Genomic DNA, 27,445 nt, shown 5'->3' with positions numbered 1-27,445 from the left:
GTACAGGTGGGATGTTGTGTGGCTTTTGTCTCAGTGTGAGGTAATAGGTCTGTAGTCTCAGCTGGAGTTTTCCTGTGTGGGTTTTCTTGCTCATGGAAACAGAAAACATGCTTGTTGTGGCTGTTTGCTTTAAAATTGATCTTGAAAATGATGAAGTGTGTGCATGGTCGTTTGTCCAGGATGTTCCTGGGATTGACTGATTACCTGTCTAGGATGTACCTCACAATTCCCCCTGGGAAAACCTGCAGCCCCACAGAGCAGCTGAGGAGTGTTTTCTCTTTGGTGTTACTTCACGGTTTTACTGTCTGAGGAACTTAAATTGTTCAAATGCCTGGATCTGATTCTGTGTTGCTTCATTTGTTACTCGGGGTTTCTAGTTCCACAGTTTGGAATTTAAAATTTTTATGTTTTGATAAAAAAAATTGGAAAAATATTTTCATTTATAGACTTTCCTTCCATCCTGTTGTCTGAACACATTCTCCTTTCTAAACAAGGTGAGGCGGCAGATGGTTTCTATAACTGAAAAACTGCATACAAGTGTTTCATATCAGTCTATTGATAACTATTGATCAGTTTTTTTGTTTTAAAATAGATGAACTGATTCCAAACTGGTGATGTAACCAATCCTGTTTCATCCAGATTTTTATTTTTAAGCAGTTATGAGGCACAGTGGTGGAAACTTAAACTGCTGCTGCGCCAGTTACTCAACAAGCTGTTGCTAGGTAACCACGTGTTACTCAACAGGCTGTTGCTAGGTAACCATATGTTACTCAACAGGCTGTTGCTAGGTAACCAAAGAGTGAGCGAGTGAGTTGATGCAACCTTACTTAGCTGGCAGTGACAGGTTGAGTCTTTCTACATCTCCCAGTTCGGTTTTGGATCAGAGTCCAGTGAAATCAACTATCAGACGTATTATCTATTATTGATAATCTTTCGCGTGTCTTTCGCGACATATATTGTTATTGATCAGTCCTAGTTTCTATGCTCCTCAACTTTGGAGAAAGCTCTCAGAAACTTGAGATGTGCAGAAAATGTTGGCTGCTGTAAATCACAAAGAAAAACTTCTTCTTTTTTTTACAGCAGGTTTTCAAAGAATTGGACTATGAAACGTTTTGCCTGTTGGAAGCATTAGATTGTAGCTCCACCTCGGGAGCTACAATCCTTTGATAGGATATAAATTTAAAACAATACTTCAATCTAAAGTTGGATTTAAATGTATGTCTGTCATTATTGTTACAGATATTTATATCTATAGTTTAACAAATTTCTTTTATGTAATACTTTTTACTGTGTGGCGCATTAAGCTCTCTGAGCCCAGTTTTAAAGGTATTTGTTTTTCCTTTGATGTCCTGTAAATCACTTTGGATTAGCTTATGTATGAATAGCGCTATATAAATAAATCCTTCCTTCCTTCAAACATTTGTTGGTTTTACTGAGGCGTTGCAGCAATTGTTTAAACTGGATGTTAATTTAGTGAAGGGATTGTCTTTCACAGTTTAAAAGTTTATGTATTAATATGAATGTTTGCAAACATTTGCTATTGAAGTCTATAAGGAATAATTATAACTTTTTCCTTTAAATCTAACAAACATGGATACATTTCCTCATTAGTGTGAATAATAGAAATAATTGCCTTGCAGACAAAATACAACTCAGTTTTTTATTTGCCACATTTCAACAGAAGGAATCTAAACGCGCTCCACAAAGGGATCCAATTAAATGCAGTTACATATTATTCACTCCCAACGCAGTCTCATGCAAATCCAGTTACATTCAGTGCAATTCTATTCAAATTATAATCCAGACAAACATAATACTGTAGGTATAAAGTCAAAAAGCGACCTGTCAATACTGTGGTTTTTCACAAGGTTTGGTTTTAAAGTTTATCATAATAAATGGTGGAATGAATGTATAATTTCCTTAATCCACAATCTAACTAAAATTGTATCTGTTCAGAAATTAAAATAATCCACCCTGACTGATAATCTGTTGTGTTTCCAGCTTATAGGCACATTTATCCTGGCAATTGGCATCTATGCAGAGGTGGAGCGACTGCGTTTTAAGACCCTGGATGGTTTGTTTTTGGCCCCGTCTATAATCCTCATCCTGTTGGGAATTGTGATGTTCATCGTTTCCTTCATTGGGGTTTTGGGCTCACTGAGGGATAACCTGAAGCTTCTGAATGTGGTGAGTATTTGAGCCGTTTGTGGATTTTCTATATCAAAATTTAAAAAGGAAAAACTAAGAAGTCCTGTGATCACGGTGTTACTTTTCGTCATAAAATCCCGCTCTGTGAAGGGATTATTTGTTTACAAACACGGCGGATGTGCACGCAACTCGACTGTAGAAAGAGCATGGCCATCCTTTTAGTGATCTCTGGTTACCATGGCTACCCGCATTTATCTTGGTGTTTTAGCATTAGCTTGCATGTTGTCAGCAAACTACAATCACAGTGCGATGAAATAAGTTTTGCTGCTAAATTGACATTAGTGAATGAGATGCGTCTTAATAACTCGTAAGCATTAAATGCAGGCGTGTCGATAAATGACGACAGAAAATGGCACAAATGTCAGATATTACTTACTTGCTAGCAATTTTGTTAACGGTAAGCTGATCAGCTCTCAATAAGAGATGTCGAGTCCTTTTAAATAAGACAAATGTGACCAATAAGGGCACAGGTGACCAATAAGGGCACAGGAATAAAGGGTTTTACCAAAATGAATGTTTTTAGTTTTTAAAAAAACAGAATTTATTTCCCTCCTCTCTACCCAAATAGATTAAGTAAAAAATTCTGGGTAAAAAAAATAAAATAAAAAATTACAGTTGAAATTTACTTTTAGGTTAACTTTCTACTTATTTTGAAAAACACACATAGCCTTTTTCTTCTCTTTTTTTTTAAAGTGAACAGTGATAGAGATTAACTGTATTTTTTATATGCAGTGTCTTAATTGTGTTTGTCCTGTTTCTGAACCATTTAATTCAGTTTCTTGTAGAACATTTTTCCTTTGTCTCCATTAAAGCTGCAGCATTTCTGCTGTGTGTGCAGGCTTTGTGTTACTGGGCCATTTGATCTTATCTCTGTTAATTTGCATGCCATAAACTGTCTGAGAGCTCCTCAGACAGTTTATGTTCCTCTAAATTAGGTCAGTCATTAACATGATTAAAATTTACTTTTAACAATTGCAAATAGATTCAGAACTGTCCACAGTGTGATGTATCTAAAAATAAATTAATTCCCTGTGGTTAGCCTGCCTTGTGTTTCTTATTAAAAACCAAATATCTAACTATTTTTTCCTGTAATATTTAACAATTTCACATTTGAAAATGAACTGAAGCTGCAGGTTTACCAACAACGCAGCTCCTACGCCTCCTGAAGATATGAACAGCATTTAACAGGTTTTCTAAGTGCTACCCTCCCATCAGGGTTATTGGTGTTCAATAGATCCTTTATCGTCTAAACATGCTTTTAGCCTCCCTTCATCAAATGCTTCTCTGAAGAATCTCTTTTCTTTAGGTAGTTGCCCATTAAGGAGTATTGTGTAGCCTTCAAAACCTGCCAAGTTGCTCTGCGGCTGCCAAAAATAAAACCTGAGCTGCAGCCTCAATGCTCCATCTTGGATAAATGTGGTCAATTTTCACTCAGATTTGAAACTCTTTCTCCATGGGGCGCATCGACAGAAGAGGTTGTATTTCCAGTATAGAAAATTACAGAACCATGCTATAATTGTTTGCCAGCAGGCGTTTGGGAGGCTTTGCCCTCTGTTGGGGACGTCCATACAATCCTGTATTGTTGAACAGCAAGTGGCTCTTTGCTGCTTTGCTCACAGTTTAGATTTTCTTCAGGGTTTTGGCAAAAATATCAAAATCTCTTGGAGGTTGTATTTAGTAAGGAGAAATGTTGTACAATATTCCTGCCCAGTAAAAGACAGATTTAAATAAGAGACTGATGGAGAACAGCAACATGGCCGTCATGCCCACCGACTGGTATAAACAACTAAATGGCTTTCTTCCTCTGCAAAAGATTATAATCTATGTACTTAATAGATTAGCAGTAGGGATGCTGTTTGTTCTTTAGAGTTTAAAACACCTAGTTGACTGTATTTTTGATAAACCCTGTAGTTTGTGATCCTTCACCAAATCCAATTTAATGTTTGATCAGAAGCCGGTTTGTGCCACGACTCGGCCTGCCACAATAAACAATAAATCTGTTAATCCTATGATAAATTAAAGCGAGCTCAATAATTTCTATGATTTATTGGATGGCACAATTCTTCATTTTGGTGTGTTTTGTGTCAACTACACGTTTTTTGAAGGGCAGTTTTGTTTATAGAGACTTCAAAATTCAATCTATTTGTTGTTTCTGTTTTCTGTATTTATTTTGGGCATTTAAAATGTCTTCCAGGTCCAGTGTTGAATGTTAAATGTTAGAATTTAAAGTTTATTGATTTTTAAAAATGTGTTCTTGTATTCTTATGCCACTACCATTACATTACTTGAAAATGGCCTCAAAACAACAATATTATCGTTTATCGCAATAAAACAACAATAAAACAAAACTTCGTCTATGAGCTCAAAGAATATTCTCCTAGAAACTTTGTGGCTTGTCAACTTGCATTTTCTCAAATCTCAGTTTGGTTTTTTTAAAGTTTTTTTTTCTCTGTCAGGAGCCATCCTGGTTGGTTTTTTTTTCATGTTACGGTTCAAAAAGCTGCAGCTGTTTTGTTCAAAAAGTGGTGTACCCTTCAGCTCAGGGTGAAGCTTTCTAAAGAGTTTACTCATCTCTTCTTTTTTCTGCCATTCACGCTGTCTGATTGACTCAGAGCTGCATTTCCTATTGTGGTGTTGTGGGTGCTTGGTTGAAGTCTAATTAACCTTTTTATACGTTTTCTTTGCTGTCACAAGGTGATAAAGATGCTCGGAGATGGTTTTGTAGCCTTTACTACTAACGTGGGCATCTATAATCTTCTTTTTAAACTCTTTAGACAGCTCTCACCTTTATATTCTTTGCATAACTAGCATGGGTCATATTTATTCATTTTAAATAGCCGGAGTTGCTGATTAAAAAGCTTAGTTTTACTATGATGGAAGGATCTCTCTTTAAGTCAGTCTTTCTCAAGCTGTGCTCCGTGGGCGCCCCCTAGTGGTCTTAAAGGTACTGCATGTAAACGACCGTTATCATTTACCGTGACGTCAGCTCAAAGTGCGACGCTACAGCTAGCTTAGCAAAGGATTGTGTTTAAGAATGATAATGGATTAGTGGCTTAAAACCGGGTCGCTCAAAAGAAAAACTGAAGATACCAGTGGAAAGAAAACAATGCCAGGATTACTTATGTGATTGGAGGAAGTCAAGTCATACTTGATGAGAGTTTGATGTGTCGTTCACTGGAGATTCGATTCTTTTGAACGGCTCTGTGCAGTGAAAGGTAGGACTCCAGTCTCAGGTAATTTTTTACGACTTTGCTTGGTTAAGATGCTCTGCTCACATGTCAGCTATTGTTATTTTATTTAATTAAAAATCATTAAAATAAATTATTTAAATAAAATTGATAAAAATTGGTGGATAATTTTTGTATTTAATAGTGCAGAAGAAAATTTCTGCCAAAGCTAGTCAAGTCAATTTTTTTATTGTGCTATTAAACTACAAATAGTCCCAACATGTTATGAATGCACACAACCCTTCACAACTTCTCTTTTTATTTCCATGTGTTTGACATCATTGGAAAGCTTGAAATCCACACTTTCAGAACCTGTAAATAACTAAAAGCACCTCAAATAGATGTGTTCATGATTTTTTATGGCCAGTCACATTTACAAAACTACGCCAAAGTCAACAATACGTGAGTTAAGAGACTAATATTGTCATTTAAAGTTGTACGTATTAAGATCTTGTGTTATTGCAGGGCAATTTAAAGTTGGTGATCCATGAGTGTTTGTTAAATGGGTTAAGTGGTCACCAGTCTGAAGAAGTCTGAAAAACACTGCTTTATGGGTACCAACAAATGTGTCCATGCTCATTTTACAAATTTATTTTCACAATTTTCACATACTGTCAGGTGAAATTTTGCATTGTTTCAAAGAGTTTAAGTGTAAGAACATTTTTCTTTTGTACCTTGGCTTTCTGTAAGTTGGCTAACCTGAACTGCCTCACAATCCTTCCATTATCTGTGGATCATTTTTTGGACGTTGACTTGCATGAACTTTCGACCATTACTCCACATAGAGCAACTTCAGCTCCAGGATGTTACTAGAATCTGCTTCTTTCTGGTCCCTCTTTAACATTTTCATTGGATTAAGGTCAGGACTATGATTTGGCCTTTTCAAATCATTAACTTTATTTTTTTTATTTCTTAGCTGTTCTTTGCAACAATGCCTTGTGTGCTTAAGGTTATTGTCCTGCTGCATGACCCACTTTCTCCTGAGATTCAATTCACATATATGAAACTGACATTTCCATGAAGATTTGCTGGTATTTTTCACATTTCAGTACACTTTTATTTGGATAATGACAGTTCACAACCAAAGCTGCCTCAGGGAAATTTACAAACAGAAAAAAAACATCACATTTTCATTCAAGCATGCATTTGGCCAGCGTCTTCTAACACCATGAAACAAAACCGGCCACCGGTTGTCTAGATTGGTTTGGTGAAAGGAAAAAAAGGACGTGAGCGAGAGGAGCAGCAATAAGCACAAGGAAAGCAGAGGAAATGTTTGTATTGCATCACTGAAGGAACCCAAATAACTTGAGGATGCAACAGTACAGGATTTTCTTATATGTAGCTAGTAGATGTGTATTTTTAACTCTGAGAAAACAAAGATTCTCAAATAAAGTTTATGATAAATCTGAGTTTTACCAAATGAAAACCTCTAAGCTTTCAAAATATCAAAGTAGTTTATGTAAATACTGACTTAAAACTGTTAAATTTTATATTTGATGATTATTTGGTGCTGCGACAGACTGGCGACCTGTCCAGGGTGAACCCCGCCTCTCGCCTGGAACGTTAGCTGGAGATAGTCACCGGCAACCCTCCCTACCCCACGAGGGACAAGAGTGTTAGAAAATGGATGGATGGATAGATGGATTATTTGGTGAAACAAATGCTGTCAAACTATTACTTTTGACATGCAGCTACAAAATTTGTTTTTATTTAGCTGAATAAAAACAAACTTCTCAGCTTTATTTTTTGTTTTGTTCAAGAATATTTTGAAAGGCTAGTATCATTTTGTAAATTTCTGTCACACTAAGTCAAAATAAAATGTTGGTTTGTATTTTGGTGTAAATCAAGAATAGCATATTTTCTTTCAATGTTTAGGATTCTAGATCGTCCACGATTCAAACGAACATACAGTAGATATGTGACCATCCAGACAGAAAAGAAGTGGTTTGTAAATATGTTCTTGCTTTCGGAGAACAGAAAGATTTTCATTTAAACATTGATAAGTAGTTCATCCTTCCATTTTCTATAACTGTGTTAGATATTTAGTCATGAAGAAATGAATACAAGCAGGTATGATTAAATAGTGATTTAACAATGCTGCGTTAACTTTTTACTTTAAAACAGGAAGAGTAAGAAACTCTTATGATGTCATTGGACCTTTAACAGAACAAAGGAAAAACACTTTCACCACTCGTGAAGATTACATTCAGAGAAGAAAGTGCAAATCTTCGCTGGCGGATGAAGGCCGCTTCTGGGTTTGCAGGAGTTTTCGACCCAAAGCTATGCCAGTTCACCCACTTCTGATGCGGGCTAGCCCCCCCACCGAGGGAGATACATGGTGGCAGATCGTTCTGAGAAATACAGATATACCAAGTCTAGCTGAACACCACTGATGCTGCTCAAACTAGAGCTAAAAAGATGCTGATGCAAATTGAGCTATTCTAGCCATGCATAGCCGTTGTTAACCCTCCCATTTGTCAATCAATCAATCAATCAAATTTTATTTGTATTGCATTTCAAAGGGCTTTACATCACTTTGAAAATGGGAGGTTGGAGATCGGCCTATTAATTTTATAGAGCTGAGGAAGAGATTCAAGAGGCATCTGCTTTCACCGCCAGCTTCTAACTTTGTACGAACCCCGATCAAACTTTTCAGCCGTTCCTGGACCGCAGCTGAAGATGCAATGCCTGCAGGCTGTTTATCATTCCTGCATGCCCTAGGCTAGCCTTCGAGGAAACCAAGTTGCTAGCCAGTAGCTAACAACTCTTGACACAGAGCTGATCTCGCCTATTTGTCGAAATATGACCACAGTAGATGCGGTACCTGGGCAGTAATGGTAGCTTAGGATGATCATTTCACCTTTTTCTTATTAGTTTTAGTAGTTGTGTGTTGGTTGAATAAATTAACTCTGTGAAGGTAAATTCATTTTGTTAATGAACTCTGGTATATTTGAGAGAAGTTGTGTTTCTTCCATACGCAAAGTGTAGCATCCTGCTGTGTTTTCTTATTCCTTTAAAAATAATAATAAAACAGGAAGGATAAATAACTGATCAGGCAGGCAGGTATGATAAATAACTGAGACTGAATTCATTGTATTTATTATATATATTTATTTCTCTATGTTAAAAGTAGTGTCTGACTTTGTCATTTTTTTACCTAAATTACTGTTTTTATTGATAATTTCCATAAGGAATTACGATAGTTATTCATAACTAAAGTGAAAAATACTCAAATACATTTTGATGCTTTAAAGCAGCGATATCCTGGACAGGTTTTCAGTCCCTAAATATTTCACATTAGAACATACTACATTTAGTCTATTCATTTTACAAAACAATGTTTTTCTCTACCAAACCAGTGTTTTAATGGTCCTTATGATTTTGTAAACATTTTCACTTTGACGTTTATAAGTTCACGCGGATTGATTTGGGAACTCTTTGCAATTTCTGCTTCTGAAGTAATTTTTGCTAATCAGAAGTGACGCTGTTGAATTACCTTCATTTATACTCCATCTGGCGGATTGTTGATCACTTTAGAAAAAAACACTTTGTCTCTATCAAATATGGCGGAAAAAACGTCGATAAAACCTTCTTGGAAGTCTTTGAAATACAATTTATCATGATATTTTTCCACAAACAGGATGTAAAAATTAAACTATTCTGATGACTTTTTTTTTTTTTTTTATTGTAAACATGTTGCAATAAAAGCATGTTTATTACAACATGTAAGCACTGAACTATGGAAGTTTACATCTGTTTATCCACACACCTATCTTATTCTGCAATGCAAAAATGTTGATGTAGAGAAAGTTTGTCTCATTTGATGAAATGGGATTTACTTCATAAAACATCTAAAGTATAACCTGGACTCTTCCAGACGTAGAATGAAAATGAGAAGTAAGATTTGATGCTGATTGTGTAATTTATGTAAAAGAAATTTAAAATGCATGAAAGGTAAATTCATCATTTCTACTTTGATACAAATCAAGAGAAGGGGCTACTAATCAAATAAGCGCGTTTCCAGATCTGAAAGTTTTGCCTCCTCTCTGAGGTGATTTTGTGGAAAGAAGTAGAAGGAATGAAACTTCAACTTAGACAGAGGTTTTTCAGAAAACAATCATCTTTTAGTTACTTATGCCAAAATTATGTTAAGAGCCTATTAGAGTAACATTTTTTTATTTTAATCAAAATGATTTTATTCTTGTAGTAATCAGATTTCTATTGGAATATGACAAAGGTGGAATAATTGCCTTTCTACTATGGCTATATAGCACCGTTTAAAATAAAACCTTAATATGCAGAACAATTTTGAAGGTTTAAACTTTTAAAAGATTCTGTTGAGAAAGCGGAAATGAATTCAATTTCCAAAAAGAGAATAAGAACTGTAGCAGACGAGGCATTTTTGTTTCTGAGCTTTTCTTGAATTTGTTTATTCTTGTTGACTAATTTCTCTCCTTTCTTTGTTTTGTCCCAGTTCATGTTCACCCTGCTAGTTTGCCTGATCCTGGAGCTGCTGGGAGGAATATTGGGATTGGCTTTTCGCAAACAGGTGAGCTACCTGAGGTTTTAGGTTTTTAATTTGAAATGTTTCTACAGCTGGATGGACCTGTGAGAGTTATGTAGCAGAGAATCAGACAGCATGCAAATGTTAAACAAACCAAAGTCGTTATCATTTGCATGTTATCGGTTTTTCCTTGCTCCTTGATGCAGCTCTGTGGTGTTGTCTTCATTCCAATATCCTCCTGTCGTTTTGTTTCTCTTGTTGTATTTTATAATCTGTCTGCTGTTTATCTTCTCATTGCGTCACAACAATACATCCAGCTAGAAGTAAATAATGCAAAGTGATTTTGTTTGCTTGCAGCCAGAACGACAGAAGCTCCTGCCCACAAAACAAACAGCTGCATGAATAAACAATCTTCTGAAAATAAGAGCAAGAAAACACCTAAACTGTCTGAGATGTTTATGGTCTGTCGAGTGCAATATGTTGGTTTTTTTCCCACACAAAACATTTCAACATGTTGAAAGTGGAACCTTTAAAATGATCCATGATTAGTTGTAACAATCAACTTTATCTGAGAAATATTTATTTTAGATGTAAAACCAATACTGTGATAATTCTGTAGGTTCCTACAATAATGGGGAAGCCTTCTGACTGGACACTTGTCCATCAGACGGTCACCAAAGTGCCGGAAAAAGGAACGTCACAGTAGCTCAAGATCCAGTTTGAAGACTTATCTCAACCATGTCCGCTGTTGTGTTTCAGCAAGTCAACAGTCAGCACAGCCGCCTGTCAATAAATGTCAAAGCAATTCATGCTTTCCTCTTCTGTGAAGCTTTATGGAGTGTTTTGTTTTTTTCAGCTGGGCTTGGCATCTGCCCACATAGTCACCAGAGCCAATACCAGATTCAATAAAAGCATGTTTTCTCTGTGCTTCATTGGCCATCAAACTCTCCTGGCTTAAACCCCATAGAAAATCTGTGGAGTATTTTAATCTGTGGAGTATTATAAACAGGAAGATGAGACACCAGAGTCAGCAAGGCTGCAAATTAAAGCAAGCGATAGTGCTGTAAGAAGCTATATGTACCTGTACCTTGCAAGAATAAGCTTGACTTCAGCCTGTTCCTTTTTTGGTAAATTATGGGTTTGTTTATTGTTGTTTTCTGTGTTTAATGTGGACAATTTATCAAAATAAAGTGATTGATGATGATTTTTACCTGTAAAACAATAATCACAAAAGAAAAACGTAAAATATTTCACTCTGTGCATAAGGAATGTATCATATAAATGTGTTTATAAGAAAATCAGGTTGTTGTTTTTAGATTAGATCTGAATAGAGATGTAATGATATACAGAGCATCATACATCAGGTTGACTTCACATAAAGTATATCTGCAAGATTAACACAAATGAATTAAAGAAACTACTATGAATTACAAGAGAAGGATTTATTAAAAAACTAAAAGTTACTATGAATATCAAAAACAATTGTACTTCAGTTCAAGGGATTCAGGTGGAGAGTTAAAACTTTAAATTTAAAAGATGTCCGATAGTGATTTCCTAAACAAATACAATAAGGTTTGATGTTTTCTTTTATGAGTTTGTCTTCAGACCTATCTGGAATACCTTAGATGTTTCAAAAAAACATACAAAAACATTTCCTGCTTTTGAGTTTGATTGTGCTTTATAACAAAATGAAGGCATAATTAAGTCCGTGCTTCTACATACACTTTTTTTTTTTTTTTTTTTGATTTGTTAAATATTGTTTATCTATTTCTGTGCTAGTTTTGTCTTGTTTGTGTATGGGGAAAGGTTAAAAACTAAAAAAAATTATAATCATCACCAGTCTTTAATTCTACTTTTAAGTACTTCCACCATGCATTGCCTTTTCTGTTATTTCAAGGAAAAGCTATACTTCAGTCAATGGCAATTTTTTATACAAGAACCAGCATTTCCTCCTACATCGTTTTGATTTATTATTTAATTTAGGATTAAAATAATGCAGTACTGCATTACAGAAGCCAGACTTCTGTCATTTTCTGGTTATATACTTTAGATGTAAATTTCTCTACATTTGCTTTCAAAAATAAAGACCTCAGTGGAATAATTTCAATGCTCTAAGGCAGCAAGCACTACACGCTGAGACTACAATTAGCTTTTTTTATTTTTTCGTATAAAATGCACCAGAGTGTTTTTGAGTGAATGAAACCTTCCTGTAGAGATATCGTCGCAATATTTCTAACAGAACGAATGTTTTCCGGAGAGAATCTCTTAATGTGAAATGCATTTGTGAGGACCGGCTCAGATGAAAATTAGAGCCTAATTGTTTGTGTATCACCAGAAACTCTTCTGTGATCATGACAGTTCAGAGTCTAAAGTTAAACATTTTCCACTCTTGCTGTGTTAATGCAACCACTTCAGACTTCATCGTCTGCACCAGATTGTGACTGACAGATGTGAGCGGTCAAATTGTTGTGCTTTAATATTCCAGCCGGGGGAGATCAGTCACCTTCACTAATCGGCATTTGGTTACTCCGACTGCAGATCGGCTGCGTCAAAAGCCTGAAGCCGTCCACCTTATTAACAAATCCTAACCGCTTTTTCTTTCTTCTTTCTTATAGACGCTTGACTTGGTGAACAAAAACATCAGTAACGGCATGAAAAACTACTACGATGACCTCGACTTCAAAAACATCTTGGACTTCGTCCAGAAGAGGGTAAGGTGATGGCTTTGCTAGCATTTGAGAAAACACAATGTATGGTAACATTTTATTTGAAGGAGTGTGGATAAGACCGACCTTAACGCAGTCATAAACATGACACGACATCTGTAACCTTCCTATGTTCATCTCAGGTCCAGTAGGACGACTTCACGACAGACACATTCAGGTTCATTATATCTCCAGTTGGTGGTTAACATCAGTCCAGCAGCTTCTGCCCCACAGTTACAAACAGCAGCAGAAAAAAAGGGGGAGGAGCCGTCAGTTACTGGTTGCTATGGTAACCACCAACTGCCAAGAGCAGCGTAACAGCAACACCAATAAATGTCTGAAGAAACAACTTGTTGACTAAACAAAATAAATTCAAAGAATAAATAAGCACATTTTGACAAACTTCCCATTTATAATATTCGTCCTACATTAACACTGGAGCCTAAAGTGACCCACTCCCGATTTTCTGTCAAGTTGGATTTTTTTTGCCCTTCACACTTCCAAATATATGCGACCTGTAAGTGATCTACATTGTGAACGGCAAACGACCTGAAAGAAAAAAACTCTTATTCTTCTTACTTATCCTTATTTATATTACTAATCAAGAACAAACTTTAGATCTAGAGAAACTCCTATTAGTTTAAATTGTGTAGTACTATTATCTTTTTTGTTGTCGTTACCTTTTTGTCTTTCTTTTGATTTTGTTGTTTTGTTTGTATTTCCTTCTAATTCATATAAAGCACTTTGAACTGCCTCGTTGCTGAAAATGTGCTACATAAATAAAAAAACCTTATCTCCATGTTTTCAGAGTAAATAAAGCAAGTGATCTCTTTTGTCTAACATGTTAAACTCTCCTGCAGCACACAGTACAAAGCTATTTCTCATGACCAGAAAAGTGCAGATTTATTAATAAAAGCAGGGTCACTGATGTACTTCAATGTCTGCAGCATGTTCTGTGTTTAAAAAAAAAAAGAAAGAAAAATGGTCCAAACTGTGTAGCGCGCCTGCTGTGCACCTGCTCTCAGAGCTCTGCTCACAGCCTGAAGCTGTAGCTCTCTTTTTTTTATTTTTTTTTATTATTAGCTTTTATAAAGCACACAAAGCTGCAGCGCCTGGAGACGGCACATTGAAGCTCCGGGCTTCAATGTGGTCAGCAACAAGCTCCACTGATTGGTACAGACAAGACAAATGCTCCTTCACTTGGATAACTAAGGGAATTAAGTCGTGACCAGCACCTGGACCTTGATTAAATTGGCATTCAAACACCTCCAACCCAGATTTTTATTGAGATAAATTAGCCTAAAACCTGTGCAATTAAAAACCAAACAAATGCCTTTGACTTAAGGGAACAAAATATTTATGAACCAGCACGGCATTTCTCTGAATGGTGTTTGATACGACAAAGGGTGTGACGTTTGACTTTTCCTCCATGCTCACAGCTACTTACAGCTGAGTCATCACGCTGACCTTTAATGCCTTCGGAAGGAGGACTACGCTCAGCGAATACCTCCGCTTCTTTGTCACCATTAATAACGAGGTTTATTTTTAAGTTTGATTGGCAGTGTCCCTGGCTTTAGGGGAGAAAAACTGCAGATAGCTGCTCCAGATGAAACGACAGCTGCAAGGCAACCTGTTGGTATCGACTGCATTGCTGTAAACACTTGACTATGAGATTAAAAAGACTCGGTGGACAGAGAAGTTTGTCTGCAAATGGAATGATTCTTCACATAGTTCAAAGGGGACGTATCACGCAAAATTAACCTCCATGTGGGTTTCAACTGCTTTTAGAAAAAAATAAGTGCTTTAAAAAAACACCCACCTGGTTTTTGGCAATAAGTAAATTTTTTGGTGTGTGAAAACTGGGCAGTTTTAAAAACCTCTGGAATGTAAAGTCACAAATGAGCCCGTTATCTAGCAACCCCTGCTGAGCCCAGCCCGTTACCTCCAGCTTGTTTGCTCAGCTGGTTTTACCGCTGTATGTGCTATACAATGGCTGTTGGAAGAGACAAGTGTTTTGTTGTTGACTTACCATCCAGAAACCACATGCTGCGTGCTTGTTGGTTGTGCAGAAGGCTCTACTTCTGCTTTTCAAAGATGTACAGTTGTATAATTGCGCATGTGTTTTTAGCCATTTTCATGTGTGAATGCCAAAGTTGAGTTGGGGTCAGTTCTAACAGTTTATTTGAATTTAAAGTGACAAAATACCCTAAAATAGCTCTTTGAAAATAGGCAGAACTGAGCAGACTAAAATCTCATTATCTAAAAATAATTTTGTGCAAAAAGTGTAATTAACATGTTTTGTTTAGCCCATAGACATATCCTAACCTGTTCAAGAAAGTCTAGTAGGTCACCTTTAAAATGACTACACTGGAGAACAATTCATGTTTTTTGTGTTTCTATTTTAATTAATACACCACTCAGTTGACCAAAGGTCGGAACCAACCAAATTTTTCATGATCGACTCTTATCAGTTATTGGCAGGTCAAAATCAGAAGTTTTTTTGTTTTTTTTTCCCTAGGCGATGGATGCAGCAAACGTACTTTCTGATTAAATTGTCAAAGTACATTTCAGGAGCACATCGAATGTGATATGCCTACTTCAAAGATGCTCCACAAAATGTGTATTTCATAATTTTTAGTCCAACTTTACATGCTTTTCAGTTTGCCAACCAACACTGCAAGGTAGAAAACAGTACAACTTACAGTCAGACGTCTATCATTTATTTTATTATTATCTGTGATTTGCAGACTGTTTAGTTGGACCTTTTCTAAAAATACATTTGCTGATGAAGCAACCTCAAATAAAAATCAACTTGTTATTCTGTTTGTCCTTTAACAGTTTATGTCAGATGTTTGAATCTGAACTGTTACTGTTGCTTTTAGAACATAATAACAAACCTGTTTCTGTTGAAGAAAACGGCTTTCGGCTAAAATATCTAAAACATTCTTCTTTTAAACTGTTCGGTTATAAAAAATGTTTCTTCTTTAAAATAAAAAATTTCACAGGATATGCAGTGTCAAGCCAGTTCTTTTGGGTTTTCATTTTACTTGTAAAATAGTCTCCAGGACTTTGACGGTGAAACATAGCTTTGAAAGAAACTAATGGGTGCTATTATCCCATCACCTTTCTGTTGTCACAGTCCTTTTTCTCCTCTAATAGCCGCTTTTATGTTTTTAAGGTATTATGTTGTTCGGAGTTGCTGCTTTTGCAACCCTTCACTTCACCTCTTAACGTGGTGCTGAAGTTGAACAGTCGCATCTCTAGAAGTCAATATTTATGAGGCAAACAGATTTTTTTTTACACCAAATGTGGAAGATTTTTTATTTTTTTTAATCATAATTGAAACACTAACAGATGCCAGGCTTTGTTCACAGCTCTTAAGTGCAAATTGGAGGTTGTGTTATCCATAAAGCATACAAAACGTATCATGCAAATGTTTTGTTGAAAGGTTACTCATCAGTGTAATGTGTGCACAATTTTAGAAGATGATTATTCTGAGCTGTAATGTTTTACTTTTGTTAATAGTATTAATTAATAATTACATAACTCAACAATTACTATTCTACTGCAGGGAAATTGAGTTTAAGTGCTGGTGATAACAGAAAGTTATTGTGTAGCCATTTTCATAATTTCCCTTTAAGTGAGATTTTCACCAAGCCAACATTTCTTTATTTAAAAATGTTTTAATAATCTAATATTTCCATCTCAAATGCTGTGTGTTCATTATCTATGACACAGAAAATCATTATAAGATTTAAAATATCAGCTTCTGAACTAAATGAGCTCTCCAGTATAACTTAATTTTTCTAGTTATTATTCTTTAAAACTTGGAGACACGTTGCTATCAGTGGTGAGACTCCATTAAAGTTTTTTATTCAGTTAGTTGTACTGTAGGGTCTGCAATTAATCACTTTCCTATCAAACTATATATCAACAAAATAAGCAACATCTTCAATTCAAAAACCCCCTTGCTGATAAGTTATTAAATAAATTATAAATTAAGTTAATAAATAATAAATTAAATAAGATATTTATTGTTTTTAATCAGTTTCTTAACCATCGGATTGGTGCAAATTGTTATTCTATCAGTTCAGCTTTCCCTAGTTTTTATGTTTAAATTTAAGCTAGCACTTTCAGGTTGTTTTTGAAAACATTTTTACTTGCAGACATTTTTCCAAAACAACTTCAAGCACTTTTCTGTAGTTATGTAAGTAAACTGTTTTTAAAAACGTTGCTATATTATTTTTTAAAATTTATTAAATTGCTAATGTTTGCTAATTTTTCCACTGATAAAACTGTATTTGGGTTGTGTCCCACTGTAAAATGTGGTGCTAAATCTAAAGCTATCTATCTATCCATCTATCCATCCATCCATCCATCCATCCATCCATCCCCACGTCTTGTGAGTTTTTCTTGTGGTGAATCTTGCTCTTCATTGAAATCTTGTTTTCTGATGAAAATGTGACCTTTTGTTTTCTCCAGCTCTTCCTGTTTTTAGACCAATAATAATAAAAACACAGTGGTTCACTATTTTAGAATATAATTAAACAAACACTAGACATAGAATTGACTGCATTCCTTTGCAATTTAGGCTTAGAAAACATTTCTTACAGTTTTTACTCTGCAGCCTCAGCAAATGTCACAACAACCCATTTAGACGTTTGGAGAAAAACTTCACTCTCAGTTTTGTGTCTTGTTGAATGCAGAGGGGCCATGCATATTTATAAGTCAATTTTAAGGTTAGGACAGAGGTGACCTTCAGGTACAACAATTAACCATGTGCAGGGCATTTTATACAAGTAAGCAATGTCTCTCATTAAAATGCAACAACCAGCCTTGTCTGCATATATTAAAATGCATCAGTTAAGTAACATAGTCGTAAATCATTTTTCTGTCCTGACTTTTGATTTGATTAAGCGGACGGACAACTGTCTCTCAGGAAAGTATGGTTCTGTCTAAAATGATCAAATTACGTAAACCAAAATGACATCCGTCGGTTCAGTTATACTCTGCACCACTTTTCCAAAGAAATAGCCCATCGATAAACAGTTCTGATGCTTGTTTCTCGTATGGATTTGACCGTCAGACCTGGACATAGATATGGTTTTCTAACCTGAACAATGCCATAGCATATGTTGTTTTCTTACTGTTGACTTCCAACATATTATAGCGTACTCAAATTACAGGAACTAAGGGCGGCTCTTCGGTTCAATGTTTTGACAGGGCAGCAGAATCTCAATGGTTTACTCTTCTTGTGGTTTTGTGTTTTCAACGCATGAGCAGCTGTGTGCATTTATCCAAGGATGATCAAATGATGTCTGACTTATTTTACGGTCTTAGGTCAGGGGTGTCAAATTCATCTTCTGTTTTGGGCCAAATCCAGATCATGAATGCTCTTAAAGGGCCGGTTGTCCTGGAATATATTGATAAAACCTGTTCACAAACTGTTAAAATATCAATGAATTCTTAAAATTAAATATTATTGAACATCTTTTCAGTCCCTCCAGGACTTTGTGACTCTTTTTGTGATTTTTTGCAATAAAATTGAAAGCGTTTGTGGTACTAATGTGGAAATATTTGAACTTTATTAGCTCATAGCTCATGGCTCATAGCTCATGGACTATAATCTGACATTAATCAGCTGAGACAGCTGTTTAGTACAAGTAAAGTTTTTGACGATTTTTGAGAAAAATCTGCAACAAACTCCCATTTATTTATTAGCTCAAAAAAGTGTGGGGATTTGTTCATTTCATGTGAATTTCCTTGAGAATTCTCAAAAAACTGGAGAGACTGATTTATATAATTTGGCAGTAAAAAGAAAAAAACTGCATTGATTTGATTGAAAACATAATATTTACTCAAAAAGCTATGGCAGGCCGGATTGCCCCGCGGGCCTTGAGTTTGACACGTCTTGGGTGCTTTCGCATAGGGCTTTAAAGTACACAATTGCTCACTTCACAAAAGTGCACCGCTGTACTCGGAGACAATTGCTTTCCTTCACAATACAATGGCCGCTGTAAGCACACGTTACACGTTTTTTCTCTTACGCCAATTTTAAGCTGAGCTCAATTTCTTGTCTTCTCTGTAAAACATTGCAGAGAAAAGTATCAAAGGTGGGCAGAAGGGGCTCAAGTTCAATTGTCTCTGAAGAAAGAAAAGAGACTTCAAACACCTGTCACTACAAAATGCTTCTCAATAGCAATTCAAATTTCTTGATCTTCAAATTTGCTAACATCCCAATCAGTGGGAATGGTCTGGAGATGAGGCGGAAAACAAAGTGTAACCTCTTCATGTCGCCTTCGATTTTGAGTTGTTTTGACAGCATGAGGCTAATCTCCACAACATAAAGCATGCACTTTCTGTGTGTGCAAAGAAACATTTGAATTGGCAAATAACATTCGACTTGTGAAGGTACAACAGAGTGTTAGAGCCATACTAAGAAAAATAATAATATTCAGAGTATAAAGTCATAGTATTATAGGAATAAAGCCAAAATAATATGAGAATAAAGTCATAATGCTACAATTTTATTCTCATATTAGTTTTACTTTATTCTCGTACAACTTAATTCTTGCAACACTTTGACTTTGTTCTCATAATCTTTTGACTTTATAGTTGTAATTTTATTTAAATTTTTTCTTAGAGTGGCCATAATATGCCATGGTATGAAGAATGTGATCCGGTTAGGACTGGATTTTATTTTAGGGGTATCAAGTAAAAGGGGGTGAAATGCATATGCATTCCACTCCTTTATTTTAGCATTTTATTTAGAGAAAAATAAATATTATTTTTCGTTCTTTAATATTCATGTGCTACTTTGTTTTCATATATCAAAGAGAATCTCAGTAAAATACTTTGGAGTTTGTAGTTAAAAGCCAAACCTTGGAAAAGCTAAACAGATCTGAATACTTAGCATTTCCTTTAGCGCCACGTTTCACCATGAGACATATTGACTTTCAAGCTAAAAAAACAATACTTTCTATCACACCTGATAACAGTCCAGCAAACAAATGGCTAGCTCTTTGGTCAAGGTAATTACCTCCCTTAAGTTTCTTATTGGAACTCATTTATTTTCCTTGTGAAGTAATGTTTTGTTTTTCCCAGGGGTTTTTACAAGCAACACCTAAAAAGAAGCAGCAATAATGGAAATCCTGAGGTGGTGTTTATTTCTGTGAACCAAATTGCAGCTGGATTCCACATACTGGTTCTGGAGGAAACCGTTCATTTTGTTCCTGTCGCATGTTAGCTGAATGTGGAGCAAAGATCAGAGAATGTGGATTTGGTATTTTTGGTGAGAAGACAAACTAAAAGCTTCATTTATTTTGTTTTCATATTCATTCAGCATATACAGTAATGCATGATGGGAGGTTTATGCAGTGAACTGCTATTTGCTCTATGTAGAATTGTTGTAATTAAATCTCTCGCTGGATGTGAGAGCAGTGTGTGATTGACTTGCTAAATTAAGCTACAATTATCTATAATATATAACGTATCGCCCAGCTATTCAAACACCTGTGCAGATGCACAGAGAAGCACATTCACTCATTTATATGTAAATCTTTAATTGTTGCTCATTTCATCCTGAAATGTTGCAGGCATTTTGTCAGCTCAGCAGAAATTAATGCCGTTTTCCAAACTGTTTTGATCACCTTTTTTCTTTCCTTTTTAATTTGGAAACCCTGCTCTCTCCCTCTTGCTGTTCCTCTCACCTTCCTCTAATTTCTGCCATTTTTCTTGTCTCTGCCAGTTTCAGTGTTGCGGCGGTAAAGATTTTCAAGACTGGCAAGTCAACATATACCACAAATGTCCTGGACGTGGACCGCTGGCCTGTGGAGTCCCATATACCTGCTGTATAACCCAGGTGAGCATGAAACATTATAACCACAACCGATGGTATGCAAGCAAATACTGCTACATCAGCATTTCCATGTTACAGTTTTTATATATTCATTTGGAGCTACAAGTGGCTCATTGAAGCTGTTACAATAATACTTAAAAACTTCAAATACAGTCTTTAAGGGCCGGTGTCCTCCAACCTTTATCTGCTTCAACACACCTGAGTTAAATAATTACAACACTTAATGCACGCTTTATGAAAAACCTGTGAATAATTTATCTTCCTAATCTGTTAGCTGAGTTTGAGAGAGGCAGGAAAGGTATTCAAGTCATCAGCAATTGAACTCTTAATGTTTTATAAATGTGAAAAGAAACTTCTGCAGAAAGTTCTTTTTTGGCTCATCCAATCATTTTACATTTTATGAAGGAAATGCATATATATTTATTTTTGTCTTCTTCTCATCTCACCAGCCTAATGTAGTGGTCAACACTCTGTGTGGGCACGACGTCTTGAATAAAACGGTAAGAGATCATAGAAATATCAACATAAATGTAAAATTCTTTAAACTAAAGTTCCTCCAATTCATTATCTTGTTTTCTGTTCTCTTGGTGGACATACCGAGCAGACTCATTAAAGTGCCAATTAAAGGCAAGTAGTTTAAAAGTACTGTCTCCATGGTAGCTGGATATAACCCCGTAAAGGATTTATGAGTCTCGGCAACTCGTAAATCCCTCCAAGGCTTAGTATAAGTTAGAATAACAGCTTGGACATACCGTAATACAAGTAATAAATTAAGGCAAAATCCAGGAAGTTCTATGTCCTGTAAGACAGGAAACAAAGATGTTTGTTTTGACATTTATCATCTTTATAAATACAGACTTATTTTTTTCTCTGCTGTAGCGGCCAGATGCGATGAAGGATATCTACGCGAGAGGCTGCACATTTGCGTTCATGCACTGGATGGAGGACAACTATACAAAGATGGCTATACTGTTGTTGGTTATCCTCCTGCCTCAGGTAAAAAATGCACTGCACAGCACAGTTTTCACCCACAGCTGATTTTAATATTTTCATAGCTCACATAAAGCTGATTTGTATATAATGATATAAAATAATTTTTTAAGAAGTTGTTTGTTCAGGGGGCTCTTTGCAAGAATCATACTGGAAAGTTGAGTGGAAGGAAAAAGTGGGGTAGGGGGGTGAAACAAAGCCCATTCATTTTTTGAGTATGTGAATTTCAATTTTTCATAAACTGCAAGACAATTATCAACATCATTAAATATGAATACCTTTAAATTTATGTCACTGTATAAATGAAAATTTTTAAAATGAATGAGTAAAGAAAAGCTTTTTGATACTTTTTAAAGCTTTTCTGATGCTTGTTTTGCATCACTGAAATACCTCATATTGTAGTAATTGCAATAAAAAACATAAAACCAGTTATTTTAGAATGTATTCAGCATAAAATCTGATGATGATGATGCATTGAAACAAAATGAAACGGCTACAATATAAACTCTCCCCACACCATAATGCTGCCACCACCATGTGTCACTGTATTTTTCTTTACAGACAGCATGTTGTATTTAGACAGGAAATGTTCAGCTTTGGTCTCATTATTTAGTAATTTCGGTCTTTCCAGCCTTCCATAAAAGTGAGAATGATGGCGTGCAAAACTACATGCATTCTACATTTTTCATATTTTAATTTGTAAAACAATGCTTTAACATAAAAGATCCACATAAAGTTTATAGAATTTTGTTTTATATCATTTTGTATACCTTTGCACCCACCGATAGTTTGCGCTCGCTGACTACCTCTCAGTGACCCGAGTGGTGTAAGAATGTGTAGCGTCAAACCCTCTCCCACGCCTCATGCTGTCCCAGCCTCTTCACAAATCACAGCGAGACGAGGAGGAGGCATTTTAAGAAAGTAAAATTCAACACATCTGTGACTCAGAAACACATGTAGGATCAAACATTTATCTTCATTTTCCAGCCTGAGATGCAAATCTGATGACTAAACGTCAGAAAATACATTCCCTCGTTTCCCCTGAACATGCGACGGCTTCACTTCATCAGCAGTGAGAGAAACAGAAGGGCAGTTGTAACAAAATGCTGCTTCATTTCATTTACATTTTCTGTGTATTTGCATACATACTGTACGTTATTATGTTGTCAGAACACCATTCTGGAGCGACAGACACTTACTAACCCACTCTGCATTAAATATCTGTCTTCTACGGTTTGGATGTAAGATGCATGGGACCTTTTTTGTTCCTGACATTTCTGCCCTTGTACATCTTCTTGAAAGTTACACAATGCATTTAGATATGAGCCCCTTTGACAGCTATGAATACATGAATGTTGATCGGCTGCGACTGTAAGAAGCCTGTTGGTTGTCACCAAGCTGTTTCTGCGATGTGGAGCAAATGCCGCCTGGCAGTCATTGATATCACATAATGGGTTCTTCTCATTACCGTTATTTATGTTCAGGTGGCGCAAAACAGATTAATCTGTTCCGTCACTCAGAAGACTTTCATTTTCCTCTTTTCATTTCCATTCCAAGTGACAAGACCCAATTCAATCAAGTGTATTGTTCAGAGGAAATTTGCAGCAGATGCAACATGACTTATTGAGCATTTGACACATTCCTACAAAAGGAACTAAATCATAAAGAAGTTTATTTTGAACCCTGATTATGATTCACTGTTGCTGGTTTGTTCTTTCCAGAAGCAAAATAGAGTTTCTGTGCTGGCCCGTCAAAATAACAGATTTTACTAGATGATAAATTGCCCCAGAAATTATTATGACAAACGATAATATTGTCATTTTGAGACAATTTTCAAATAATGACGATGGCATAACAATGTGAATACACCCTCTCAAATTTCAGAAAGCTTGAAGACATTTTAAATATTCAAAATATCTCAGTAACAATATATATCACAATAGACATGTGATCAATATCAATAGATAATGTCTGATAGATTGTTCATTAATTTCACTGAACTCTGATCCACAAATGCAAAGCATTGTGGGGGTTGTTGGCAGAGGAAAAGCTTTAGCCGCTCAACCTCTCATGGCCAGCTAAGAAAGGTTGGTGGAATCAACTAACTCACCCTTTGGTTACCTAGCAACTCACTCGTTCTATGGTTACCTGGCAACAACCTTTTGTGTAACTGGCACAGCAGCAGTTTAAGATTTTGACACTGTTTGTCATAACTGCTTAAAAGTAATAAAGAAAAACAGCTTGGAGCAAAATGAGAAAATGAGTACAACAGCTCAAAAAGAAATTGTAGATTAAACAGGAAAGTTTGGGAGTATTTCAGAAATTTAAAGCAAAAAATTAGCAATAATTATTGATATTAACTGATAAACACTTACGATATGACACCGAACTAAGCTATATAATAGTGTAGACTGCAGGCACGGGCAGAGCACCACAACACAATTATTATGCAATGAAATAAAAACAGTATGAGCACAGATGCAAAGTGTATTATAAATAAATTAAATGCATCTAGTCTATTATTTATTCGCTCTTTGTTTGCTGATGTTCAGCAGCATGCTGAAATGTTTTATAATATGCTTCTTTCACTCAGTGGAAGTACCTATTGACCCTTTACAACTACCTCACTTAATCATTCAAGACAGATGTCAGAAGTGAAGAACAGGAGTGTTGAACAGAGCGACTGAAACTGGTTTCCCAAGTTGTTTTTGTCAGTTTATTCACGGCTTCTACTTGTTTGTGTCGAGATGATTTGTTTTTGAACGTAACGCACTTGATTGAGGCTCGTAAATGGCGGGACTTACAGAAGTTTGAAATAGTTAGCTTAGAAACCGACCCATACTTCCTGCCTCCTTTAACGTGTTAATCAAATTATCAACTTTGTCTGAATTCACACCACATGATTTATGTCACTATGTCATAAACATGTTTCCCCTTACACCGGAGCAGGATTAAAAGCATACAAAAGAAAAGATGCTAATCAGTTTTTCTCGTACATGTTACATGGCTACATGATGGTGGGCCATTGTTTCCATGGTTACCAATGATTAGCTGCGTACCTTCTCCATAATGCAATATTTGATATCTTTCTAATCTTAATTACTTATAACGTATTTGAACGTTTATCTTCTTACCTTGTAAAAAGTGTTCTCTGCAGATCTGCAATTACACCGAGCTCATTATGATTGACGGCTGCTATCCATCGCCAACAAGTTTGGTTTTCATCCGTTTCTGTGCAGCCGACTGCGCAGCATCCTATGACGATTTTTAAAGTGAAATCAAATAGAAGCGATATTAGGCTACAGGTGTCGGTTTTTTGACAGGCTTAGGTTGTTTTGTCGTCCAAATTCTGAAGAATGTCAATAGACAAGATATGCGAACTCAGTGAAATTCTGGAAATATATTCTTTGGATCCCTATGCAGTACAGAAATGTACATCTTATTCCCTCAATACTTTGTCTGGGCTCCTTTGCATGAATTACTGTATCGGTGCAGCACATCATGGAGGAGATCAGTCTGCCTCCCCTGCTTGTTGCTGTGGGGGCCCTGAGTCCCCGCCTTGACATCTCATGTTTTGCGTCTTTGCTGCACTTTAGTTTTATTGATGCTCTACCTGTGTGGGAGCGCATGGCTGGCCTTAAGAGCTGCCTTTATCTCTCTACCTGCGGTGCTGCGGCCTTTTGGAGTCGAGGCCGCCTGTTCTTTGTTGTTTCATTCCACAGCTTTAACAACTGTATTGTTCACATTCAACACAACTATTTCTACATATACTCTCACCCAGACACACACACATATACTGACACACATATAGATCAGATGGCTTAAGGTTGTACAAACACAGGTTATTATTACGTCAAGGCTGCCAACCCACTTTGAGGCTGGATGCAGTGTGGATTTAATAAAGTCAGCCATGCAATTAGGATACCATCTCCAGATATCTTTTTTTAGAGCAAATCTACCCTGGCAACCTGAAATGTCAAAGACAAGGGCATGTTTAAAAAAGTAAAAAGTTTTGGTATAGGCAGGAAAATGAAACAATCTTCAAACAGATGTGTTAATATCAACGCAAATTTTGTCTATACACAGTAATGTGACTATATAAGGACGACACATTTTGTGTTCAATTCTACACAATTCTGTGCAACCCCACAGATTTAAAAAAAAAATAATGGTTTGAGCCAAGTCTGGTTCAAAACATCTTTTGTATCCCTGTTAAATAAACTAAACAAACAAACAAAACAACAATGGCTGTAGCTTTAATCGAATGTTTTTTCCTGTGGAGAGATCTAAAACTGAGCACATCCAAGAAGTGAAGTTATTGGTCATTGGTTTAACACCTATTCTGTGTCCAGTTGTTGAAATGGAACAACACAACAAAATACGAGTGTACTTGATGATAACTTAGAAAATGTTACCAAACGGCACACACGTTTGAAGGGAAATAATTATGCAAAATTCACATTTTTCAAGTTTTTATGCTTTCATTTGGGTCTCTATTGCTTTGAAAAAAACAAACCAAGCACTTAAAAAAATATCCACCAAGCTCATTTTTGGCAGCAAGTTAATGTTTTTTGGTGTCTGAAAATGACCTGTTTCAAAAACCTCTGAAATGTAGCGTCACACAACAGCAGGCACTACCCGTTACCTAGCAACCCCAGGGAAGCCCTCCCCGTTACCTAGCAACCCCAGGGAAGCCCAGCCCACTGCCTAACTTCTTATTGACCCAATGTTATTGAGATGCACTTGGATAAACTTTCAGACTACTAATCGAAAACAAAGGACTTCTGATTTCTTTGCAAGACTAAATTACAGAAAGTGACAAATTAAATCCAGACTTGAATGCATTAATTATGCTCACTTCCAACTGCCTCTCTCTGTCTATGTTTAGTTTTTTGGGGTGCTTGTTACCTGGCTGTACAGGAATCAGGTCTTAGAAACGCAGCGTGAGTGGGACCAGCAGCCTGACGAAGTGAAGGAGCAGCTGACTTACAATTCAAATGTTAAGCGGGGCCGGATTTCCAAATGGTATAAGTGTATGCCAAACAAGTAAACGCAAACAGTGACTCCAGCTGATTGACTGCGTGGTCAGTAAACCAAATAGATTCAGCTCTTTCTTTTTTTCTTCCCCTTTCCTAAACTGTTGTTTGTATCTCCATTTTGTCTCATGTATAAACATAGAAACCAAAGACTTTATATACATCTGTCAGGAGTTTTGTTGATGACGCCTTCAAATGTTTGTGTGTTTTCTCCTCATCCAGGGTTAAATCCTTTGGTAACTGTTTGCTGCCCAGTTTTGTAAAGCCTGTTGAGATTTAAGACATTGTTACTGAACTTTAATATCCTAAATTTCAATTTAGCTCAAGGTTAGTTTGTAACATTTGTAAAATGCAGTATTGATGTTGGTTTGGAGTTCATCAAGTTTAGCCATTTTAATCATTATAAACATAAATGCATGTCTTACTAGTAGAGGCATGGTTACTGCTATATCAAATAGTAATCTCAGGGTCAACAACAGGTTTTCATGTGACAACAGTAGCAGACAGATTTTAGCTCCACATACAAAATGAGATTATTCAGCCTCGTGTGCTTTAAGTATTTACAATCTCTCTATTATGCAGTGCAAAAAAAATTATAAAGTTGACTGAGCTGAAGATGCAGGCCAACAAAAATTTTCCATCAAAGCAACATTAGCATAACAAATTATATTTTTTGCCAGTTTAGATGAGGTTTCCTTCCAGCATATGTTTACAATTATCGCCAAAAATGTTCATAAAGCCTTAAAATAAATTCATCCTTTGTTGCAGTAGAGTAATATTACTCCTATAAATTAGAAAAATACAACCTTTAATTTAAATACATGTGTTCAGTCGTAGATAAATTAAATTAGGATATAATTATTTTGAGAAAAATAGCAGTTTTACAGTTGTTGATGCACCTAGTGATATTTTGAGGG

The 27,445-nt window shown here is 36.1% G+C and overlaps 1 protein-coding gene across 1 annotated transcript in view; it reads left to right on the top strand.

Annotated features, from left to right (window-relative positions):
* Positions 1-25,522, top strand: part of tspan15 (tetraspanin 15) — a 36,877-nt gene extending 11,355 nt beyond the window's left edge. Inside the window, exons 2-7 of the mRNA XM_032561141.1 lie at positions 2,002-2,187; positions 9,910-9,984; positions 12,555-12,650; positions 20,392-20,505; positions 20,952-21,002; positions 21,382-25,522. Coding sequence (XP_032417032.1) covers positions 2,002-2,187; positions 9,910-9,984; positions 12,555-12,650; positions 20,392-20,505; positions 20,952-21,002; positions 21,382-21,540 — 681 coding nt within the window. The 3' untranslated portion in view covers positions 21,541-25,522. The remainder of the gene's footprint in view (positions 1-2,001; positions 2,188-9,909; positions 9,985-12,554; positions 12,651-20,391; positions 20,506-20,951; positions 21,003-21,381) is intronic.
* The last annotated feature ends 1,923 nt before the right edge of the window (positions 25,523-27,445 follow it).

Source organism: Xiphophorus hellerii, chromosome 4, assembly GCF_003331165.1.
Source record: "Xiphophorus hellerii strain 12219 chromosome 4, Xiphophorus_hellerii-4.1, whole genome shotgun sequence".
Lineage (NCBI taxonomy): Eukaryota > Metazoa > Chordata > Actinopteri > Cyprinodontiformes > Poeciliidae > Xiphophorus > Xiphophorus hellerii.
This window is presented reverse-complemented; position numbering and strand designations above follow the sequence as displayed.